General features: G+C 36.2%; 1 protein-coding gene across 1 annotated transcript; it reads left to right on the top strand.

Annotated features, from left to right (window-relative positions):
* Positions 1-437: 437 nt before the first annotated feature.
* On the top strand, positions 438-24,409 carry LOC128366910 (C-type lectin domain family 4 member G-like). Its single transcript, XM_053327672.1, has 6 exons — positions 438-492; positions 1,382-1,453; positions 2,504-2,608; positions 4,013-4,176; positions 24,042-24,154; positions 24,231-24,409. Exons 1-6 carry the CDS (start codon positions 438-440, stop codon positions 24,355-24,357), a joined length of 636 nt encoding a protein of 211 aa, XP_053183647.1. The 3' UTR covers positions 24,358-24,409.
* The last annotated feature ends 1,091 nt before the right edge of the window (positions 24,410-25,500 follow it).

Here is a 25,500-nt window from a genome sequence, read left to right as displayed (position 1 = left end):
CAATGATGAGAGTACAAAAGTAGTTTTTCTGACCAAAACGGAAATGAAATGTTCACACTCACATTTTCACACTTCATCATGCAGGTTACTTGATCCAATGCAGATTACCAAGTTTGGACAAAACAGTTTTTATAAATCTTACTTCCTCTTTTGAAGCAGCCAAACTCAAAGTGTATATGTACTATATACCACCTTTTAAGGTCACTGCGATGAGTCTGGCTGCTTTAAAAGAGGATGTAGAATTTATAGGACGGTGGCTATCTCTTGCTCTTGACCAGGAAGCAGAGTTCATTTCTCTTCATTTTTTATTCATTTTTGTTCAAGATTTAAGTAGAAAAGTTAAACTAAAACTGAACTTTGAAATTTAGAAATATTGCAGAGAAAACATCAATATGACAAACAAATTACAGATCAAATCTACTGAATATAAAACTTGCATGAACAAAGCAGGCAAACACGTACAAAACGAGTTCATACTGGTTAAGTCTCACGGTAAGAGGCTGTGTTTGGGTGTGTAAGCTACAGACTCCACTTTTACAGCAATTTCATAGAACAGAGGTGTCAAAACCACCAGTTCATTTGGTTGTTGTAAGAACACCATGAATAGAGTTTCCATACTAAGTAAACATCAAAAGTCCAAAGTTAAACCCTCTTCCTCAGTGCAGTGTTTGTAATTCTTTCTTTAATTTGAAGATTATCCTTGCTTATTACAAGCACACAGTGTGTATGGTTTAAGGCTCATATCCAGGCCAGTCATGCATGCAAATTATTTTGCACAGTAGAAAAAGCAGAAGAGTTGTTTATTTTAAAGATGCGAGAGGTCAGCAAAGGAAACAGACACTTCTGCTCTTAGGTTGCTCTGTGGCTTATTTACAGTAACAGTCATAACCGAGTTCAACAGACAGACTGTAGAGATGGCTGAGGAGATTAATTACGCTTCAGTTGTATATAAAAATAAGACAAACTACCGAAATGAAGGTAGGCTTCCATTTTCTTTTCTTTTCAAATGTAGATTTAAGTACAGGCATGTTGTTAAAATAATACTGGAAAGAGAGTTATTTGGAATTTTTATGGATTAAAAGATTAAAATGAAGGCAGTTTAAATCTTTGTTGTCCTGTAAGTGAAATCTGATTTTCAACCAAAACTCAAAACAAATATAAATCAGCTCTTCATTGATCATGTGGACTGAGTACAGAGTAAGAAAGCAGCACAACACTGTGGAATTGTTGTTTTAAAACCTGGAGGACTACTACTACTAATGTGCAATATCAATTAAAAACAAATAGATTAATTTAAATGAAGGTACAATAGGCTACAATTTTGCAGTGTTATTTTGTAACCATGTCATTAACCATGACATTATGTCTTTCAACTTTTCAGCTAAAAAGGAGGAAGAAATTCTGTATGATGAGGTGAAGATGCCGCAGAAAAAAGCAGAACAAGCAGCTAATGGTAAGTTCAAAACCAATGTAAACATCATTTACATATTACTGCTACTGGGAACATTTCTAGTAGTGCCTTTAGTACTGCTGCAACTACTATCACTACTTTAACATCAGCAGTAATATCAGTAACCCTGAAAGCACTTTTTAAAAATAGTAAATGTGCATAAGGTTGAAAGCACTTTCAGTTGTTGTTTTTTTTGCATACAGTAATCACCTTGTGTAACCAAAACCACTTCAGTAGTCTCAATTTGTAATAATTGTCTACATTTTACAATAATGAGCACATGAAAAGCTGAACAATGCAGCCCTATTCCCCTTCAAAAAGATTTTATTTAGGATGAACCTCTCATATGAAACCACTAGATGGCAGTATAGTAATGACCCTGAGATCATGATACTATTTAATAAACTCAATCTAATTATATTTAGCAACATTTCTGGGGAGATAATATCATGTTCAGATCTCCTATAAATCAAATCCAGTCCAACTTCAATGATTTCATCATTGTGGATCTGATGTTTGTTTGCCACAGCCTCAGATGTTTCACAAAATTACAGATTAGTAGCTGCAAGTGTCAAGAGAGGCAAAATATCTGATCTTCTGACTTTCCCTGTTGTACCACTATGAGATGATGTTTTTGACTTTTAATAAAATCTCACTAAAACTATTAGACAGATTCTTTGAAAGACTGTATAGACATCCATGGTGTCCAAATAATGAATCCTAATGAAGTTGGTTTCATCTAGCGCCACCAGCAGGTCATTTCTTTACTCATCAAGTGAAATATCTCAACATGTACTTAATGTATGAGCACAATATTTTGCACAGACCTGCTTATCATTCTCTGTGAACCATTATCAACCGATCTGTACTGTGTGTGCATAAAACCTACAGAAAGGCCCATTGTGACTAATCTGAGCTCACACCTTTGTTGCCTATCTGTAGCTTCCCCATCACTCTCTGTTGTAAGATGGGATATAGTAAATCTGAACTATGAATGAAATTATTTTAATTTCTTGTTTATTTTCTTGTTTGTTTTCTCAGGATTGTTGGCAGACCAGAAAGCCACCAACAAACATCGCCACTATCAGCTGTTGGCTTGTTGTTTGGGGATTTTTTGTGTCATTTTGCTGTTCAGCATCATAGCAGTCAGTGTCTACTGTAAGTATACAAAACAGACAGTCCACACATGAACTCATGAGACAGACATTAAAAAAGCACCAGTTTTCTTCTGTAACAACTATTTGATTTGAAGCAGTCATATATTTGCCACAGTCAGAAGCTCAGATCATTTGTTAGCAGATTATTTAACCAACTTAAGTATATGCCTGTAATTATTCTCAAAATCTGTAATACATAAATAATAATAATAACAATAATAATAATTTCTGGACACAATAAGTTATGTATGTTCTCTAGTTAAAATAAACAAACCTTTGAATGGTAGTTGAATGAAAGGAAATTAAACACAACAGAGCAGAGGTTGGCAATACATTAAATGTAAAACAAAAACATGTATGCTTAGAAAGGATTTATCTAATTGTATTTTTCTTGTCAATATATCCAATGAAAAGACAAAACCTAACAAATGACCCTACTAACAAGTATTACATATGTATCTAAAACCTGATATAGCTCATTCCTTTGTGCCATATTGTTTTCTTAGCTGAAAAAAGGTAATCACTTAGTCATCACGTAATATTTACTTTAAAAAGTGCCCACTGGTTTAAAGACGATAAGATTTACATCTTCAGATAAAACCAGTGGGCTGGTTCCTCCAAACAGATGGACCAACAGATTTCTAAACAATAAAAATAGAATATCATCACTGTTTTCTAAATTATGGCATAATGGGATGAGATAGGATGCACTTTCATCTGCAATACTGTGAAACACCGCTAATGTTACAAGCAAGTGTCCTAATATCAAAACACATGAGATGCTGCTCAATACATCAAACAACTAGCTGCATGTCTGTCAGCAGCTTTAACATTTTAGAAACACAACAGGAGCCTGTAACTTCCAAAAGTCTGGAAAACCTGAAGTTAAACAGACAAGAAGTAGCTTCCAATAGTGGCAAAATTAATAATCCAAAATACATTACTGTACTATAATGTAAGAGAGCTGGAGATCAATCACATATTAAATGAATTAATTATTCATTAATAATTTTGTTCTTATTCATCCATTCTCTCACACACAAACACACACACACACACACACTAACACACCCTTTCCTCTGTCTGTCGCTGTAGTTACATCTGTCATCTCTGTTAACAACAACAAGCTGACTGCAGAAAAACAGCAGCTGGAAACCAACCTGACAGACAAATATAATGACTCAGAAATGAAGATCAAGAATCTAACTGCAGAGAACCAGCAGCTGAAGACACTGAACATCTTAACAGAACAAATACGAAAAATAGAGAACTGTGTTACTATTGATGCCTACTGCCCAATAAAAGATGGAAGTAAGTTCAGATCTCATAACTCAAGTCCAAAAATAACCAATAATAATGTAACAATGCAGTAATGTTGTTTATTTGTTGGTTTCTGTTATTTCAGACAGACAGTGTAAACCTTGCCAAAAGGGCTGGGAATACCACCAGTCCAGCTGTTATGCAATCAATAACCCTGATACTGCTGGTCAGAAAACCTGGGAGGAAGCTCAAGAGGACTGCAGAGGAAAGAATTCAGACTTGGCTGTAATAGTTAATGAAGATGAAAAGGTAATGAGAAAACTGTGGGAGTTTTATGACGGCCTATATGAAATGAAACTGTATTTTCTGAGTCTGTGGGCCACAGTGTGTTTATTTAAGTTCACTGTTTAAATATATCTCATAAGTGTCTTTCTGTTGTCCTCAGACATTCATCAGTGATAACAGTTGGAGAACTCGAGGACTCACTGGCTACTGGATTGGACTGAGAGTTGAAGACAGGAAATGGAAGTGGATCGATGGAAGTGGTCTGACTAAAAAGTAAAAGTCACATTCCTAAACAGTTTGAATCATAAAATCTATCAGCTTTGATCTAAACATTATGTTTTTCCCTCAGATCCTGGATGACAGAAACTGCTAACAAAGGCTACTGTGTAATTTCTGTCCATAATCAAGGATGGAAATCAGTCAGCTGTGCAAAAAAAAATGGTTGGATCTGCAAAAAGGCGGCTTTATCTGTTTAAACAGTGAGAAGCCTCACATGAGAAGGTTACTGGATACTCTGTAAAGATTAATAACATGTAAGATCATATCAACTGGATTGTAAATATCAATACAAAGATTTTTTATTGAGAATTTGGGAGTTTTTCTTTAAGCCATTTGTGTGTGTGTGTGTGTGTACTAAATAGATAAAAGCTGTTCTTCTTCTGCTTTGTTAGAGATGAGATGTTGTTTCCTGTTTTATTGTCATGTAACAGTTTAATTATTACTGCTGATTGGCCATCATATTCGAATGAAAAGAATATTTCAATGTACAGATGACTGGGTAACATCAGGAGCAATTTGGGTTCAGTATCTTGCCCAAGAACACTACATCTAAACTGGAGGATCGGGAATCGAACCAACAATCTTCAGATTAGTGGATGACCCACTCTAACTCCTGAACCACAGCTGCAATGTTAGCAATCACTGCTGCAGCTACATAAAAACATGAGAAACATTTGGATTTTTAAAAAGTAAAAGTCGGCCTTTGTGTATTTCTGTCCATTAAAGCTTAAAGTTCACCATTCTCTTTATAAAGGCTGTGGGGGAAATTTAAAAGTTTTACAATTTCATTTCATTTATAGTTTTAGTTCTGCTTTGAAGTCGCAGCAGTTTCTTGTTTAGCGGCTATCTTCTTCTATCAGGAAATTGTTTTAATGATTTTAACCTGTTGTGTCTGCAGCATATTTGTCACACTCGTACAATTCTCCTTTCATAAACAGACAGTAACTTTTATCATAATTAAATACATTAGCCTATTTTTCTGTTATTGTATTTTTCTTACAGATTTCACTGATATTGTGAAAATAACACAGGCCTGTATTATCTTAGAAAGCAAGATCACAAACATGACTGTGGAAAAAAATTAGAGCCTGACTGCAGCTGCTGTTCTGTCCAAAATAAAGGATGGATATGTCAGTGAAGTGTGTTGACAGTAAACACTGGATCTGCAAAAAGCTTTCATTTGTTTGGTTACTGGATTAATAACATGTACAATCATATCAACTGGATTGTAAATATCAATACAAAGATTTTTACTTCAGAATTTTGAGCTATTTGACATCTTGCTTGTTTAGGTGGAAGCAGGCTTATAGGAGCTCCGGTTCAGGGTCATTTGGTTTATGCTGCCACCTTGTGGTGCAAACGATTATTGCACTTTTTCAAAGACAAATTTCAGAAGACACAAAAACAAACTAGTAATAACTTAGAAACTTCATTCCTTTAAACATGTTGAGTCTGAGCACTAAAAAACTAAACTGGCAAACTGTTGAAAAAATGGAAAAGTTATTTCTTCCTCTTGTAATTAATTTTGATAATTGTGCCTGTATATTCATGTAATTATATTGCATTGCTGATTAAAGACATTCATTACTGTCTAGAAAGTGTCAGTTCAACTCATTTAATTTTGTTTTGCTTTGAGACTGATTAGTAAAAATACATTATTTTATTCTGCAGCTGTGCAATAAAACAACCTTCATTTAAGTCTAAACTCTTCACATCTGAGCAAATATTCAAAGTGGCACCCTATCTCACCATTGCATGTATTTTACAATTTTATATCAAATAATTTAAATCAGTCAATCGATCATCTCTAAAACAACATGAAGCTGACTGCAGAAAATCAAGCTCAATCACAAAGTGAAATGAGCTCATTGTCATTGTGAGCTCAGTGGAGCATTGATACCAACTGACTCAAAGAAAATAATAGTAAGTTCAGATATCATTAATGAGGTCCAGAAATAACCAATAATGATCATAGTAATAATATTCGTGCTGATTGACCAGCAGGGGGAGCTGTATCACTAGTATTTGTATTCTCATGTAAAGTACATTTATACAGACATAGACACATTGATTAGTACCCATACATTGAAACAATGCTTCATTCCACCTGAGTGGACGTTAAATGCAATTGTCTCATGTATACCTGTATGTCTTTGGTATGTCATATAATAAAGCAAATAAAATGTGAAAAGATATCAAGTTTTGCTTATTCTACAAATATATTCATGAAATAGCCTGGACAGTTTTGTTGGTAACCCCAGAAAATTAAATTAAATCTAAATTACTAGATATTTTATTCCATCTCCCCAAGTAGCTCTGTGTATATTTTGAAGTCCTTTGACTGTACCATTTTCTAATAATCTGATTACTGCCGAGAATTGGAATGATGTGCCGTTGTGGGGCTTTAGCACCATGGACAGTGGCAGATCCAGACCTCAGAGCAACAGTGGATGTGACAACTCTGATAGAGTAGAAAGTCTGAATCCATCTTCCATTCTCTCACTATATTATTTTTTACTCTCTCAATCATTCTTTTACTCACACCTTGTATTATTTCTGCCATTCTCTCTGTGTTATTTCTATTCTGTTTTTGATCCTACACATACCACTGTTTGAATGTTCCAGGCTAGGATGTTTTGGCTGGCTGAGGGGTTAGTTCAGGGCTTAGGATATATTTTCTTTGGATTTTTATGTTCATAGTCCACATTACGAAAAGTGGATATGAGGGGCACACATGTCTGAGAGTTGTGTTGTAATGTATGTATGTATGTATGATGTAGCTGAACTGTCTGTAACTTTGGGTACTCCACTAAACTGTTATGTTGTGGTCATGTGGTTTATATTTTTCAATATATTTCATCAAAAAAGTCAAAAAAAGTGATATAGCATGTCAATATTTCTGAGCCTAAGTGCCATGTATTGCAAAAAGCCAAAGGTTTTGACAGAGAAGGCTCTGTATTTTTAAATAAAAAGTCAAGTGCAATAAGAAGCTGTGGATTTTTTTTCTCTCACATTGTAATTACATGATGACAAATAAGTGATTTAGCTCTGTTCTTGATTCACAGTTGTGATTATACTGTAGATTTTGTGAAGACTGACAATGTATTTTTAAACATGTAGGTTAACTAAAATATTGTGAAAGTAATTTTAAAAACAGGTTCATACTGTATTTTCAGTATAACAGTACAAAACTGTCAACTTTAGCGACAGTAAAAACATGTTAATTTTACACTAACATAATGGCAACCCTGCTGCCAGTTGTTTACTGTTTTTTTACAAGGACGTAATAAAAAACAGGTTCATAGTGTATTTTTCATTAACAGTATAAAACTGTAAATTTTAGCAACAGTAAAAACATGTTAATTTTACAGTAACATAATGGCAACCCCGCTACCAGTTGTTTACTGTTTTTTTACAGGAACATTTCTAACAGTGAGTATATTTCAGTTTTATTGTAGTAATTTTCAGAGAACTTAGACAATTACTGTGAAATTAAACAACAGGCCATCTCAGAGAAACACACAGCTCATATCCTGCATGTGTCCATAGGATGCGCAGTAGGCCTTCGTCAAATTAGTGCGTCCATGTAGCAGAGAGCGTAATTGACAAACCCTTTAGAGCGTCTCTCTTGATCTTCATTGGTTTTCACAACTTTATTGAAGAAAGAAATATAGACAGACAGAAAGACAAACAGACAGACAGACAGACAGAAAGAAAGAATGATTTAACGACAGAAAGAAAGAAAAAGGAGAAAAGACAATGCCTGTTTAGGACGTTTGGTTGAAGTTTGGTTTTCCGACTGTGTCACTGTCAACATCAGAAGTTGAAGAAATGGCAGAGCAAAAGAAAAAGCATGGGTAGGCAAAGTTCGTTTTTGCAAAATACTAACATGACATTTTTAATCTTGCCTTTGATTCTTGTTTAGGCATTTAAAAAAAATAAAGATTTGCCTACTACAGTTTTAAATTACTTACATCGAAAATGAACTTAATTGTGTTTTTTTTTTTGTTATATATTTCCATCTAGAATTCATCTGGAAAGGTAAGAATTATATACATTTCCAAATTTAAATTTTCACTAATAAAGTCTCATAATGTTGTTTTTGTTTTTTTTGGTTATTACACAGGTCTAACATTTATAAGCTTGGAATTGATTTTCTTCAGGTTATTTTTATACAAACACACCTGTTAAGCACTGGTACTAAAATGTGCATTTGCCTCAACAGGCCACAAAAAAATGTATACCTCATGAGGATATTTTAAAACACATCAAAATACTTCAGGATTCGTTATCTGAGCTGAAAAAATGTCCATCACAAGACCATAACTTCTGGGAAGAGCTGTGCACGGTTTTGGGTGTACCGAACAAATCCACAAATATATATCGACTGAAGGGGGCACACATTCAAAGTATGAAGGTATGTCAAATCTGACTGTCTGTCTGTCTGTTAGTATATTATTATTAAACTGTTTATAACATTATTAAACACTAATGTCCATCTATTGTTATTGCTGAGTCATGATATAGTCTCTGTAATATGTTTTTAGTTTTTTCACTTAAATTACTTTGTTAAATAAGTAAAACTGTCATGTTTCTAATATCAGGCTTCAGTTGGAGATACAACACAGTCTGACACTGTTGTGGACAGCAATGATGTTCCAGAACTGCTACCAGAGGAGGAAGATGAACAGAAGATATACAAGATACACAATAATAAGGATATAACAGGAGAGGATGCACAGCCAAAAGTCTTAATAGAAGATTGTGAAGATGCACAGGATGTGAGAGTTGTTCACAATGAGGACATCAACAAAGAGGAAGATGTAAGGAATTACTAAGTTATTATAATTATTTACATTTAATACATATGGTACACATGTAGAACTATGTAACCATTTTTACAAAACCATCGCAAATGTTTAATCTGAAATTATTACACAAGAAAATGTGGCTAAATACTTTACAAACAAAATACAGTCTCCTAAATTACTATTTTTGTCTTGCAGGTCCAAAAAGACGACAGTGACAGTTAGAGTGATAATGAAGACTATGTCACTCATGACAAAGAACAATTCTTTATACATAGTCTTCCTGCACCACCTTCTTCTTTTGTCATTCCTCGGACTGCTTGGACAAAATTAAGGAAAACTCAATACAAGGACCACTTCAAGGGACTGCAATGGACGAACATCATTTCAGCCGGTATTCGGAAAATCCATCCGCATTGCAGTTTTGCATTTTCAGGACACAGGGTCAAAGTTTATGGGTCAACAAGGAATGCACCTCTTTTTAAATGCTCTGGATATTGCTTGTTCACTGACTGCCCAGTAGGTGTTGATGTCGTTTACACAGTGAGACCACACGTAAAGCACGTGTCCTTCAGAGGCAACAACGTTGTGCATAGCAAAACAGAGCTGCAAAGGCGACCTGTCAGAGCAGACAATCAAAAAAAAAATACACCAGCAACTTAAAAACACTCTTCCAAGGGCACTCTATCTCGAAAGCCTTAACAAACTTGAGGAATCAGTGGTTGAGTCAGGCTGTAGGGATGAAACACCATCACCAGGTGTTCTTAAATCCATTTCATCTAAACAACGAATGAAGGAAAGGAGACATAAGAATGAAACACTCTCTTGAAGATGGTTCAAGAAAAAACTGATGAACCTGAAGAAGTGCTTCAGAAGGTGTTACTTCATCCAAAGGGTGTGATGCTTTGGTCTAAGAGAAGTGTCAACATATTCCATAAGAGATCAAAAGAGGATATAGTGTACTTAGATGCAACTGGAAGCATTCTGAAGACATCTGAACACAGTGATGGTCCTTTTTATGTCTATGAGCTGGTGGTCAGAAACCCAAAGAAGGGTTCCTCTCCTTTTCCTGTTGCTACCTATGAGACCTGTGATCACACAACGGCCTCTGTCCTTTATTTTCTAACTTCTTTTCAGACAGATCATGCAAAACAATATGGGCAAAAAAACATCAGTCCAGTCATGATTAGGATCCATGGTCCTCATGCAGGCCATATCAATGGCCTTCTGCCAAACCAACCTCAATGCCTTGCTCCAGAGTTATTTCAACATATTAACCGGGAAAGGCACAGCTCTAGACATCAGCCATCCTATCCTCCACCACTGTCTGACTCACATAATGAAGAATGCAAAAACCTTTGCAAAAAGCAGTACGTTTTAGAATATTTATACTACTGGCAATGAGGTGCTTAACTATGACAATGCAATAATTTGTATTTCTCCCATAGTGCGCCCAAAAACTACAAGATGGCCATGCATGTGTTTGGACTGTTGACAGCTAGGTCCATTGGTGAGTTAGATGAGATACTTCTCAGCTGCACTGTCATCTTCTCCAGCCCATGCAGCTCTGGAAATGTTGAGAAGCACTTCAACAAAATTCAAACAATGCTGACAACCATTGGGGACTCAGCTGATGATGACAGCAGCATTGTTGGAGGACCTTGAGGTACCAAATACTCTAAGTAATGATTTGAAATAATGTCATCTGTTAAAGGCACAAACACACATATATATACATACATGTGGGTATGGTTTTTTAAATTATGTTTTTAATCAAATTTATTTGATTTATCTTTCTTTTTTTAGGACACCTTAGGTCAAACTCCTTTTCGACAACACTTCATGGATGTCATGAAAAGCGCACCCCTAGACAAAGAAGGGGACGCAAATGTGTATTACTCTGACACATTCATCTTGTCGTTGGCTGCATACTTCTTGCCTCAGGCCACTCTTTGGACAAGCATGATGCTGGGTCAGTTATGCTTTTAATTATTTTCATTTTTAATGAGACCAATTAATTACTTGAAAATATTTATATTTTTAAAACATCAATTTAACTGTGCACTTCCTGTGACCCAAAACTGTTTGTCAGCTGTCCCTAATATTTTTATCCCGCTGCCAGTGCAGGGACTAACACTGGCTTTGTTAAAAGGCAACATTTCTTACAATCTTGCTGAATGAAATTAAGTGAGTAAATTCAAGGGTCATGAACCTTGCCAGTTATAGTGACCTCATAACCTGTACTCTGGTGTAAACATCGAACCAAAATGGATGGATAGTGGATTGCTGTGGTGACTCCATTGTTTTTCGTCCAACCTACCTTCACATCACCCGTCCTCTCTCACCAACCTTTGGTCAATATCTACATGTCAATGTATATTTGGTGTATTGTTGAGACATTTGGCAAGCACATTCACAATCCCCTGAGTATTAACCAAGTCTATCCTGATTTATTATGATGTATGCAGAGATGTGTCCTTTACCTATGTTCAAAAAATATCTAAAAGTAATGTTTAACATCTTCAAGTGACCTCCACAGGCATGGTGAAGGGCCCTTTATCAGCAATCCGCAAAGAAATTTGCCAAGATATCAGAGAAAAAAAGCCAGGTGAAGTATAAATGCGATGAATATTAGAAATGTAATGGAGAGTTTAAACCTGTTACTGTACTGATGATAACTAATAAAGTATAATAAAGCCATTGATAAGACCCTATAATCATTGTTCTCTTGTAATCAGAATTTCACGCAAGACAACAAAACACAGGGAGTCATGGAGAAGAGTCAGTGGGACTTGAAGAAAATACGCTTTAAAGGAAGACGACTGACCAGACTGGATGACTTCATTGATACCTACAAAGACACCCACACTGCACTTCTAAGGGAATTCCAAGACACGCAACGGATCACTAAAGGAAGGTGAGACAGTCAACACCATAATTTATATAACAGTATATTTTATTTAACTATTAATACAGAGACTAAAACATTGTCCATGCTTCACGCATAATAAGTCCTTCACTGCAATTGAAGTTTGTTTTGTGCCTCGAAATATCCCAAAAAAATCCGGGGAAGTGTTTTTTAACATTGTGTGTTGTTAGCTTGTGGTTGTGTATGAATTTGAGACTCTATTATGTTTCCTGTAGTGCCACTGTTAGACAAAAAAAGTTGAATTTTAGCCCTCAAAATTTAATCGGGAGACACATTCATATTATAACATTCATATGATTCACTATATGATGAAATGTATCACTTTTTGTTACCCTATGACTTTTCCCCTTGCACCATCCTTTAATCATCCCTTAATGCTTGCACTCTCCTGACTTGGTCAAAGGCAGCACTGAACAGTGTCAGAAGACCTAGGCTTTGTTGTAATCCTGTAGTTAATACCTTAAGTAAAAGTAGCTTCAACAGTTGGCCAGCTAAGTGGTATACATGTTATAGTCAAAATAAAAAACTATTAATAATAATAATAATTCATTTAAGTTAGTCTGGCATGTAGAATAACACCTTAAGACATACAGAATTTGTGATATGTTCTAACCCAAGTATTGAATGCATATTTAAAGACAGAGAATATCTTTTTTCTAATGAATTTATTACAAACCATAGGTGAAAACAGTTCATAAACATACCACTTTCACTACAAAATGAGTCATATTATTTATGAATTTATGAATTCTTATATTTTTTTCTTAAAAGGGGCACCGTATTCTGAAGGAGAAGTGGAAGCAGCGAAAGCAAAGTAGGAGAGGAGTCTATTTTACCTTCATTAAACAGCCATTCCACTTCAAAAAGGTAAGGTTCGGTTAGGTTCTTTATTTTCCCCAAGGGGACATTTGTTTTCAAACATTCTCTGTCAAGTTGGTTTCAGGGCAGCATACATGTAAAAAGGCATGGGGTAAATCACCGGGGTAAATCACCATGGTAACTTATGCTGAACGGCTAACCTGCTCAGAGGCCTGTACTACGAAGCTGGATTAACCTATCCAGGATCTATCTCCGTTACCTGGGTTGATTTAACCAGATCTTCGCAGTCCAGGATAAGCGGTACTACGAAGCTGGTTATCAACTCGGTAAATCAACCCAGGGTTTTCCAATCTGGATCTCTGCGCGTTCACATAAAGGGGAGGTGTTTGCAGCGTCTGACCAATCACAAACATGCAGAAACCCTGCAGAGCAGACTACTTTACCCTTTACCATGGAGGAGCAGACAATTATTCTTCAACAATATGAAGAATTCAATCACATCATCCAGGCCAAAAGCAAAAAATGCTGGCAGAAAATTGCCGACTCTGTTAATGTGTAAATTCATGAGATCATACAATATTAATTTATCAGACAATATAAACGGACACTCTGATCACACAATGTCACTTTATTACGGCACAGACGTTTGGGGCAGATCGCTTCCTCAGTGCCCTTCCTTTCATAAGAGACATTAAGTTAGTTTAATATTCAACATTCAAAATACAAACCTATTATGCGCTTCAACCATTTGAGTGAATGATTTCAAACCAACTGTGTAACATACAGAATAATATCCCTCATGTGCCACAAGGATTATTTTACAAATATATATTTTCGTCAATTTTTTACAATTACAATAAATAAATACAGTTATTATGCTCCCTGACACTTTGATCTCAGGATGTCAAACAGAATAATATCCCCCACGTGCCTCAATGATTATTTTTTAAATATATATTTTGGCCAATTAAAAAATTGCATCTATCCCTAAAAACTCTTTCTCTCCTAAGTGCTCCTCTCACGATCCACACCAATGTTGACAGGATCTTTTAAGAATGGGCAGGTCATTTTCTAAGAGATCTGATTGGTCAGGAGGTGGTGCTTTTGCACTCATTGATCTCTTATCCAGAACATAACCTGCTCCGGAGCAGGTTAGCTGTTCAGCATAAGTTACCATGGTGATTTACCCCGGTAAGAAGTGAACCAGCTTCGTAGTACGGAAAACCCAGAGTTAACCCTGAAGTTATCTCGATAAGAGAACATCCAGCTTCGTAGTACAGGCCTCGGAGCAGGTTATGTTCTGGATAAGAGATCAATGAGTACAAAAGCACCACCTCCTGACCAATCAGTTCTCTTAGAAAATGACCCGCCCATTCTTAGAAGATCCTGGCTGTCAACATTGGTGCGTGGATCGTGAGAGGAACGCTTAGGAGAGAATGAGCTTTTAGGGATAGATGCAATTTTTTAATTGGCCAAAATATATATTTAAAAAATAATCATTGAGGCACGTGGGGGATATTATTCTGTAGGTTTGACATCCTGAGATCAAAGGGTCAGGGAGCATAATAACTGTATTTATTTATTGTAATTGTAAAAAATTGACGAAATGATATATTGGTAAAGTAATCCTTGTGGCACATGAGGGATGTTAGTCTGTTATACAGTTGGTTTGACATCATTCACTCAAATGGTTGAAGCGCATAATAGGTTTGTATTTTGAATGTTGAATATTAAACTAACTTAATGTCTCTTATGAAAGGAAGGGCACTGAGGAAGCGATCTGCCCCAAACGTCTGTGCCGTGATAAAGTGACATTGTGTGATCAGAGTGTCCGTTTATATTGTCTGATAAATTAATATTGTATGATCTCATGAATTTAACATTAACAGAGTCTGAGGCAATTTTCTGCCAGCATGTTTTGCTTTTGGCCTGGATGATGTTTGAATTCTTCATATTGTTGAAGAATAATTGTCTGCTCCTCCATGGTAAAGTAGGCTGCTCTGCAGAGTTTCTCCATGTTTGTGATTGGTCAGACGCTGCAAACACCTCCCCTTTATGTGAGCGTGCACTGATCCAGATTGGAAAACCCTGGGTTGACTTACCGAGTTGATAACCAGTTTCGTAGTACCGTTTATCCTAGACTGCGAATATCTGGATAAATCAACCCAGGTAACGGAGAGATATCCTGGGTATGTCAATCCAGCTTCGTAGTACAGGCCTCAGGTGTTAGTCCATGTTGGGTCCAACAACATAGCTTGCCAGCAGTCTAAGGTGACTAAGAATGATTTTAATAACATTTTACCTAATCATGGCTAAACTCAAACCCCAATGTAATATGTATAACACAACAGGAAAATCAGCACATTTTATAAAAACTTTTTTTTTGTTTTACTACTTATGTGTGTGTGTGTGTGTGTGTGTGTGTGTGTGTGTGAGAGAGAGAGAGAGAGAGAGAGAGAGAGAGAGAGAGAGAGAGAGAGAGAGAGAGATGGGCTACAGGCAGGTGAGGTAACATACTGTTCTGCCATTTATTTGAGTGGAAGTCAATTGTCGTGTACTGCAGTGCCCCCTCCTGGTCATTTAAACAGCAGTAACTAATCAAGCCTAAACTCAAACATCATTGCAATGTGTAGGCCTATGTGTAACCCAACTGAACAAAGCCAGAAAACTTACATCACGAGGTACATCGTGAAGGTACAGACTGAAAATCAATCTACAGTATATCAGTCATATGTAAATTTCTAGCATCATTGCTCCTACTAGAGGCAGAAGCAGCAGCACAAGGATTGGACTTATAGGTGTGAGAAAATAATGCATGGCAGTGGGGCGGGGCAATATGACCAAAAATACCTATCCCAATATTGGGGAGGGGTGGCTATCTGAGGGAATTATTGACGATTGCTGAAATAGGAGTACATTTAACCTTAGGCCCAATGCTGGACTCAAACCACAGACCTGGCTACATGCACATTAACTGCTTTACTATGAGGGCTCCTCACATTATGGCTCTTTAACAGTTAGCTAACAGAGACTGCTGACAGTATAGAGCAGGGGTGGGCAATTCATTTCCCCAAGGGGCCACATGAGGAAATGGGACTGTTGTGGAGGGCGGGACCAATAAGTGGAACTTAATTGTGCTCAGTATTAATTTTATCTCTTTAAAAAAGAAAAGTGATAGTGCTATTTTGTTTGTAATCTAGTTACCTCATTGCTGTTTTTCAGTTCCTTTTGCTTGTTTAGTGAGACAAATCTAGTCTGTGTTGGGCTTGAACAAGTGGATGTCTGAGGTGGATATGCAAAGGACAGCTGATATGTGATAATCAGTGAGAGAGGATTTGTTATGTAGGTTGTTCCAAATAGAACCAACATCTTCTGAGCATGCCTCCTCTTTGAGAGCAGAATAAAATCCACCTGTGATACTGACTTGAAGTGCCATGAGTGTTTCAGAATGCCTAGGTATTTGTAAGCTGCCACAAACTCAATAGGGATACCTTGTGCAGATGTAAAGCGAGGAACAATTCAGCATTAGTCTGAGGTTGCCTACTTGTGATTGAATAATGCAATCTTCAAACCTTCAAATACCAGGGCAACAATACTTGCACAATAAGAGACAACAGTATAATCGGCATAAAGATGTACAGATTATTGATTTAGATGGTGAAAAGAGTGAAATCTAAAACTGAACATTGTGGTAAACCTTTTCTGGTGTAAAGAAAGCTGGAGAAGAGTCCACTGAGCCACATTCCTGACAGTTAGAGAAGTCATTTGAGAACCAGTCAACAGCTTCATCTGACAGTCCTATGTCTGAAACCTCTAACATAAGATGTCATGGTTAATGGTGTCAAATGCCTCGGACAAACCAATGAAAAGTGCAGCACAGTAACTCTTGGCACCTGAAGCCTTCACAACATCATTTAAATCTTTCAAGGAAGTGGTTTCTGTACTGTGTTGCTTCCTAAAACCACACTGGATATAAAATGTTATTTAAACTTAAATACTCATTGATTGATTGATTTGATCATTCACAAGAACTTTAGCTAAAATACAAAGTTTTCTGATGGGTCTGTAGTTGTTCAACACTGTGGAATCACCACCTTTCAATTTTATTTTATTGTTTTTAATTGTTTTTATTTTTCTCTTTATTTATTTATTACCTACTGTAAAGCACTTTGGTACACCACAAGGACTGTTATAAAGGGCTGTATAAATAAACTACATTACATTACATTACATTACATTCAATGATGGGAGTACAAAAGTAGTTTTCCTGACCAAAACTGAGTGTTCCTGTTCACACTCAACACAGTTCATCATGCAAACTATTTGAGCCAATGCAGATTACCAAGTTTGGACAAGATTTTACTTCCTCTTTTAAAGCAACTTAACTCAAAGTATCAGAAGAATACTATATACTTTATTTTAAGGTCACTGTGATGAGTTTGGCTGCTTTAGACAAGGATTTAACATTTATAGGATGGTGGCTATCATTTGCCAAGATCTCTTGCTCTGGACCAGGACGGAGAGTTAATCTACTGCACATAAAACTTGGCTGTGTTTGAAATTATTTCTTTAATTTGAAGATTATCTTTGCATATTACAAGAACGCAGTGTGTATGTTTTAAGGCTCATATCCAGTCATTCATGCAAATTATTTTATCAATCGAAAGCAGAAGTGGTTTATTCTAATGTGAGTGATCAGCAAAGGAAACAGACACTTCTGCTCTTAGGTGTTTCTGTGGCTTTATTACAGTAACAGTTGTGACCGAGCTCAACAGACAGACTGTAGAGATGGCTGAGGAGATTAACTACGCTTCAGTTGTATTTAAAAATAAGACAGGCTCCCGAAGTGAAGGTAGGCTTCCATTTTCTTTTTGTTTACAGTAAATCAAGAATAAATATTACATTATATGGATCAGATCTTCGTGAAATGTGCGTGGGTATTTTATGAAAATAATACTGGAAAGAGAGTTATTTGGAATCTTTATGGGTTAAAAGATTAAAATGAAGACCGTTTAAATCTTTGTTGACCTGTAAGTGAAATCTGATTCACAACCAGAACTCAAAACAAATAAAAATCAACTCTTCATTGATCATGTGGACTTAGTACAGAGTGAGAAAGCAGCACAACACTGTGGAATTGTTGTTTTAAAACCTGGAGGACTACAGGTTAATGTGCAATATCAATTAAAAACAAATAGATTAATTTAAATGAAGGTACAATAGGCTACATTTTTGAGTGTTATTTTGTAACCATGTCATTAACCATGACTTTATGTCTTTCAGCTAAAAAGGAGGAAGAAATTGTGTACGATGAGGTGAAGGTGCCGCAGAAAAAAGCAGAACAAGGAGCTGATGGTAAGTAAGCAATGTAAGCATCATTTACATATTTCTCCTACTGGGAACATTTCTAGTAGTGCCTTTAATACTGCTGCAACTACTATCACTACTTTACTACTTACCAACAGTAACATCAGTAACCCTGAAAGCACTTTCAGTTGTTTTTTTGCAGACAGTAATCACCTTACCAACCAAAACCAAAACCACTTCAGTAGTCTCAATTTGTAACAATTGTCTCATATTTAGGATGAACCTCTCATATGAAACCACTAGATGGCAGTATAGTAATGATTAAATGATACTATTTAATAGGCTCAATCTAATTATACTGTATTTAGCAACATGTCTGGGGGGTGATATCATGTTCAGATCTCCTATAAGTCTAATCGAGTGCCACAGCCTCAGATGTTTCACAGAAACAGTCAAACAAGGCTAAATATCTGATCTTCTGACTTTTCCTGTTGCACCACAGGTTGATGTTTTTGACATTTAGTTGTTTGTTTTTTTTGGAGGGGGATAACATTAATCACAAACAAAAAGGTAAAAATAGGAATGGAATAGGCTTTTAAAAGACCATGAACACTATGCAGTAATTAACCATGACTTTATGTCTTTCAATCCTTCAGCTCAAAAAGAGGAAGAAATTCAAGAAGCTGACACAAATGGTTAGTTAAAAATAAATGTAAGCAACATTTACATATTACTGCTACTGGGAACATTTCTAGTAGTGCCTTTAGTACTGCTGCAACTACTATCACTACTTTAACATCAGCAACCCTGAAAGCAGTGTAGTTCCACCCAGATCATAGCTGCATTTAACAGTCATGAAAATGTGTAATGAAATAGATTTTTGTCAAGTATTTTCTCATAAAAGGCAAGTTAATTTAGAAACATTTCTGGGGGGGTAATATCATGTTCAGATCACATATAAGTCAAATCCAGTCCAACTTCAATGATTTCATCATTGTGGATCTGATGGACTGTTTGCCGCAGCCTCAGATGTTTCACAAAATTACAAATTAGTAACTGCACGTGTCAAAAGAGGCAAAATATCCTGTTGCATTGATGTTTTTGACTTTTAGTAAAATCTCACTAAAACTATTAGATAGATTATTTGAAAGACTGTACAGACATCCATGGTCCCCAAATAATTAATCCTATTGAAGTTGGTTTCCTCTAGCGCCACCAGCAGGTCATTGTTTTACTTATCAAGTGAAATATCTCAACATCTACTTAATGAATCAGCACAAAATGTTGTACAGACCTGCTTATCATTCTCTGTGAACCATCATCAATCGATCTGTACTGTGTGTGCATAAAACCTGCAGAAAGGCCCATTGTGACTAATCTGAGCTCACACCAATCATGTCTCGGGGATTAATGTCATATTCAGATCTCCTATAAATCACAAACAAAAAGGTAAAAAAGGGAATGGACCATGAACACTATGCAGTAATTAACCATGACTTTATGTCTTTAAATCTTTCAGCTCACGAGGAGGAAGAAATTCTGCAGGATGAGGTGAAGGTGGTGCAGAAAGAAGCAGAACAAGCAGGTGACACAAATGGTTAGTTAAAAATAAATGTAAGCATAATTTCCATTGGGAACATTTCTAGTAGTGCCTTTAGTACTGCTGCAACTACTATCACCACTTTAACATCAGCAGTAACATCAGTAACACTGAAAGCAGTGTAGTTCCACCCAGATCACAGCTGCATAAAACAGTCATGAAAATGTGTAATGAAATAGATTTTCGTGAAGTATTTTCATATGAAGGCACTTTCCTCTTTTATATATGATCCAATTACTGTGAAAGTCTGGTTTCATCATCTTGGGTTTCAGCACATAGTTTTAAAACTGTTTGAGGGTCAACAGCTGTTATTCCAGGGAAAATATTGAAGGCCTTGTAATCTTAAAAGATATGATTTTGGGATAACATTAATCACAAACAGAAAGGTAAAAATAGGAATGGAATAGTCTTTTAAAAGACCATGAACACTATGCAGTAATTAACCATGACTTTATGTCTTTCAATCCTTCAGCTCAAAAAGAGGAAGAAATTCTGCAGGATGAGGTGAAGGTGCCACAGAAAAAAGCAGAACAAGCAGCTGACACAAATGGTTAGTTAAAAATAAATGTAAGCAACATTTACATATTACTGTTACTGGGAACATTTCTAGTAGTGCCTTTAGTACTGCTGCAACTACTATCACTACTTTAACATCAGCAACCCTGAAAGCAGTGTAGTGCCACCCAGATCACAGCTGCATTTAACAGTCATGAAAATGTGTAATGAAATAGATTTTTGTCAAGTATTTTCTCATAAAAGGCAAATTAATTTAGAAACATTTCTGGGGGGATAATATCATGTTCAGATCACCTATAAGTCAAATCCAGTCCAACTTCAATGATTTCATCATTGTGGATCTGATGGACTGTTTGCCACAGCCTCAGATGTTTCACAAAATTACAAATTAGTAACTGCACGTGTCAAAAGAGGCAAAATATCCTGTTGCATTGATGTTTTTGACTTTTAGTAAAATCTATTTAGTAAAACTATTACATAGATTATTTGAAAGACTGTACAGACATCCATGGTCCCCAAATAATTAATCCTATTGAAGTTGGTTTCCTCTAGCGCCACCAGCAGGTCATTCTTTTACTCATCAAGTGAAATATCTCAACATCTACTTAATGAATCAGCACAAAATGTTGTACAGACCTGCTTATCATTCTCTGTAAACCATCATCAATCGATCTGTACTGTGTGTGCATAAAACCTGCAGAAAGGCCCATTGTGACTAATCTGACCTCACATCTCTCATGTCTGGGGGATTAATGTCATATTCAGATCTCCTATAAATTAAATCCAGTCCTAATCTGACCTCACATTCTGCAGCTTCCACATCACTCTCTGTTGTAAGCTGGGATATAGCAAATCTGAACTATGAATGATATTATTTTAATTTCTTGTTTATTTTCTTGTTTGTTGGCAGACCAGAAAGCCACCAACAAACTTCGCCACTATCAGCTGATGGCTTGCTGTTTGGGGATTTTTTGTGTCATTTTGCTGTTCAGCATCATAGCAGTCAGTGTCAACTGTAAGTATATAAAACAGACAGTCCACACATGAACTCAGACTTAGACATGAGACAGACATTAAAAAAGCACCAGCTTTCTTCTGTAACAACTATTTGATGATATGATCAGTCATATATTTACCACAGTCAGAAGCTCAGATCATTTATTAACAGTTTATTTAACCAACACAAAGTGTATGCCTGTAATTGTTCTCAAAAACTGTAACAAAGATTAATTTCTGGACAAAATAAGTAATATATGTTCTCTAGTTTTTAAAGACCCTTTGAATGGTTGTTGGTAGAAGAATATTTCAGTTTGTAGGATTTGCATGTGTAAAAAAAAAAAAAAATCAAATCTCTTAAAAATAAAAATACAGAATATCATCACTGTTCACTAAATTATGACATAATGAAACGAGATGTGATGCACTCAATCAATCAATCAATCTTTATTTGTATAGCGCCAAATCACAACAAAGTCATCTCAAGGCACTTTACACATAGAGCAGGTTCTAAACCGAACTCTTCAGGTTTTAATTTTAAAGAGACCCAACATGACCAAGAAAACATGAGCAAGAAAAAACTCCCTTTTGACAGGAAGAAACCTCAGAACCAGACTCAGAGTGGGAGAACATCTGCCTTGACCAGTTGGGGTACAGAGGAGAGAGAGGAAGGATAGGAAAGAAAGGAAGCACAATGAAAATCAACAATGAAGCTAGAAGGTCCAGGACTGGAATCCGTCATCCGGACATCTACAGGCCCAGATTACCTGTGAGACCAGAAAGCACAGACAACTCCGGGGAAGAAGTTTAGGTTATTGAATGCATTAATAGTACATGAATGTTAATGGATATAGATGGATGGATAGAGAGAGAGAGAGAGAGAGAGGGAGAAGGAGAGAGGAGCTCAGTGCATCATGGGGGTCCCCCGGCAATCTAAGCCTATGGCAGCATAAGTTGAGAGCTCAAAGAGCCCTAACTATAAGCTTTATCAAAAAGGAAAGTTTTAAGCCTACTCTTAAATGTAGGGAGGGTGTCTGCCCCCCGGACCAAATCTGGAAGATGGTTCCACAGGAGAGGAGCCTGATAGCTGAAGGCTCTGCCTCCTGTTCTACTTTTAGAGATACTAGGAACCACAAGTAGACCTGCATGCTGGGAGCGCAGTGTTCTAGTAGGTACATAAGGTACTATCAGCTCTTTAAGATATGATGGAGCCTGACCATTAAGAGCTTTGAAGGTGAGGAGGAGGGTTTTGAATTCTATTCTGAATTTTACAGGAAGCCAATGCAGTGAAGCCAAGATGGGAGTAATATGATCTCTCTTTCTAGTTTTTGTCAGAACATGAGCAGCTGCATTCTGGACCAGCTGGAGAGTCTTTAGAGACTTATTAGGACAGCCTGATAATAATGAATTACAGTAGTCCAGCCTAGAAGTAACAAATGCATGGACTAGTTTTTCAGCATCATTTTGAGACAGGATATGTCTAATTTTTGCAATATTACGCAGATGAAAGAAGGCAGCCCTTGAGATTTGTTTAATGTGGGAATTAAAGGACAGATCCTGATCAAATATAACTAAGAGGTTCCTTACAGTGGTGCTGGAGGCCAGAGTAATGCCATCCAGAGTGGTTATGTCATTAGATGATGTGTTTCTAAGGTGTTAGGACCAAGCACAATAACTTTAGTTTTTTCTGAGTTTAATAACAGGAAGTTGCAGGTCATCCAGGCCTTTATGTCCTTAATGCATGTTTGTAGTTTAGCTAATTGGTTAATTTCATTTGGCTTTATTTGTTTTAAGACATTTTATTTTTTGTCATTTCGATATTTTAAGATAAAGTAAAGCATTTAGAGTTTAACATTTATTTAACACAATTCAGCATTATCTGTTAATTTAACAACACAGCTTCAAAGCAGAACCGAAAACCCTGTTTTTATATTTCCTCATAGCCTTCATATAATGTGATCATATCATAATGTGAACCTGTTATTTTAATGTTTATATGATAATATTAAAGAGTTTTTATTGTTTTTTTTCATAAAATGTGTTACATGAATAAAATAGCCTTGCCACAAATTCTCAAAGTTTGAGCCTTTCCTCTGTCTGTTGCTGTAGTTACATCTGTCATCTCTGAAAACAACAACAAGCTGACTGCAGAGAACCAGCAGCTGAAGTCACAAATACAAAACATAGAGAACACTGTCGTCCAGCATACATTTGATGCTTATGACACAATAAAAGATGGAAGTAAGTTCAGATCTCATAACTCAAGTCCAAAAATAACCAATGATAATGTAACAATGCAGTAATGTTGTTTATTTGTTGGTTTCTGTTATTTCAGACAGACAGCGTGAACTTTGCCTGAAGGGCTGGCTGTACCACCAGTCCAGCTGTTATGTAATCAATAACGCTGATAGAGTTTGTCAGAAAACCTGGGAGGAAGCTCAAGATGACTGCAGAGCAAAGAAATCAGACTTGGCTGTAATAGTTAATGAAGATGAAAAGGTAATGAGAAAACTGTGGGAGTTTTATGACGGCCTATATGAAATGAAACTGTATTTTATGAGTCTGTGAGCCACAGTGTGTTTATTTAAGTTCAGTGTTTAAATATCTCTCATAAGTGTCTTTCTGTTGTCCTCAGACATTCATCAGTGATAACAGTTGGGGAAGTTCAGGACTCACTGGCTACTGGATTGGACTGAGAGTTGAAAACTGGAAATGGAAGTGGATCAATGGAAGTGATCTGGCTGAAAAGTAAAAGTCACATTCCTAAACAATTTGAATTATAAAATCTATCAGCCTTGATCTAAACATTATGTTCTTCCCTCAGATCCTGGATAACACAACCTGCTAACAACGGCTACTGTGTAATTTCTGTCCAAAACCAAGGATGGAAATCAGTGATCTGTAGAAATAAAAAACGTTGGATCTGCAAAAAGGCGGCTTTATCTGTTTAAACAGTGAGAAGCCTCACATGAGAAGGTTACTGGATACTCTGTAAAGATTAATAACATGGAGGATCATATCAATACAAAGATTTTTTTATTCAGAATTTGGGATTTTTAAAAGCTGTTCTTCTGCTTTGTTAGAGATGAGATGTTGTTTCCTGTTTTATCTTCATGTAACAGTTTAATTATTACTGCTGATTGGCCAACATGGGGAGCTGCATTACTTGTTCTCAACTAAATGTTCCCAGAGTTGTTTTCTTAAGTATTGTATTCTAATGAAAAGAATATTTCAATGTACAGATGACTGGTTAACTATTATCTGTTTATCTAGAAGTAAATTCATATTTCAGTCACACCTTGTTGTTCATTGTCTTTTTCTTACAAATATCTCCCTGAACATGTCAGTAAGCTTTCATCAAGTCAGATAACATTACACAGATTTAAAGTTACACAATCGGGAGCAATTTGGGTTCAGTGTCTTGCCCAAGGACACTTCAACATCTGGACTGGAGGATCGGGAATTGAACCTACGATGATCGACCTATGATGGTAAAAATAAATAAATATCTGCATTCAGACAGACTGAGCGGCATTGATGGATAGACAGGTGTATTGATGAGCTCTCATTAAGAAATGATTATTAATGAACAAACCAAAAACAACTATTTTTACTGTGAGAGAAATTTAAATGTGTACCAACTTGATATTTCATTTGTAGTTTTAGTTCTGCTTTGAAGTTGCAGCAGTTGTTTGTTTATTTCTTCTATCATGAAATCTCCTTTCATGGTTTTAACCTAAAATACAAAGTTTCTTGACGGGTCTGTAGTTGTTCAACACCTTTCAATGATGGGAGTACAAAACAGAAATTAAATGTTGACACTTATCACATTTTCACAGTTCATCATGCAAGCTATTTGAGTCAATACAGATTACCAAGTTTGGACAAACAGTTTTACACATTTCCCTTCCTCTTTTAAAGCAGCCAAACTCAGATTCAGATTCAGCTTTATTTATCCCTGAGGGGCAATTTAGTTTCTACGAGCAAAACCTCACATAAACAGACAGTAAACAACAACATTCGCTCCTACACAACATCAGAGCAGGTGACAAATGACCAGAGGGGAAATAAAATACAATAATACACAATACGAT

This window comes from Scomber japonicus, chromosome 10 (assembly GCF_027409825.1).
Source record: "Scomber japonicus isolate fScoJap1 chromosome 10, fScoJap1.pri, whole genome shotgun sequence".
NCBI classification, from domain to species: Eukaryota; Metazoa; Chordata; class Actinopteri; order Scombriformes; family Scombridae; genus Scomber; species Scomber japonicus.
The sequence above is the reverse complement of the archived record's forward strand: the minus strand, read 5'-3'. Positions and strand labels throughout refer to the sequence as shown.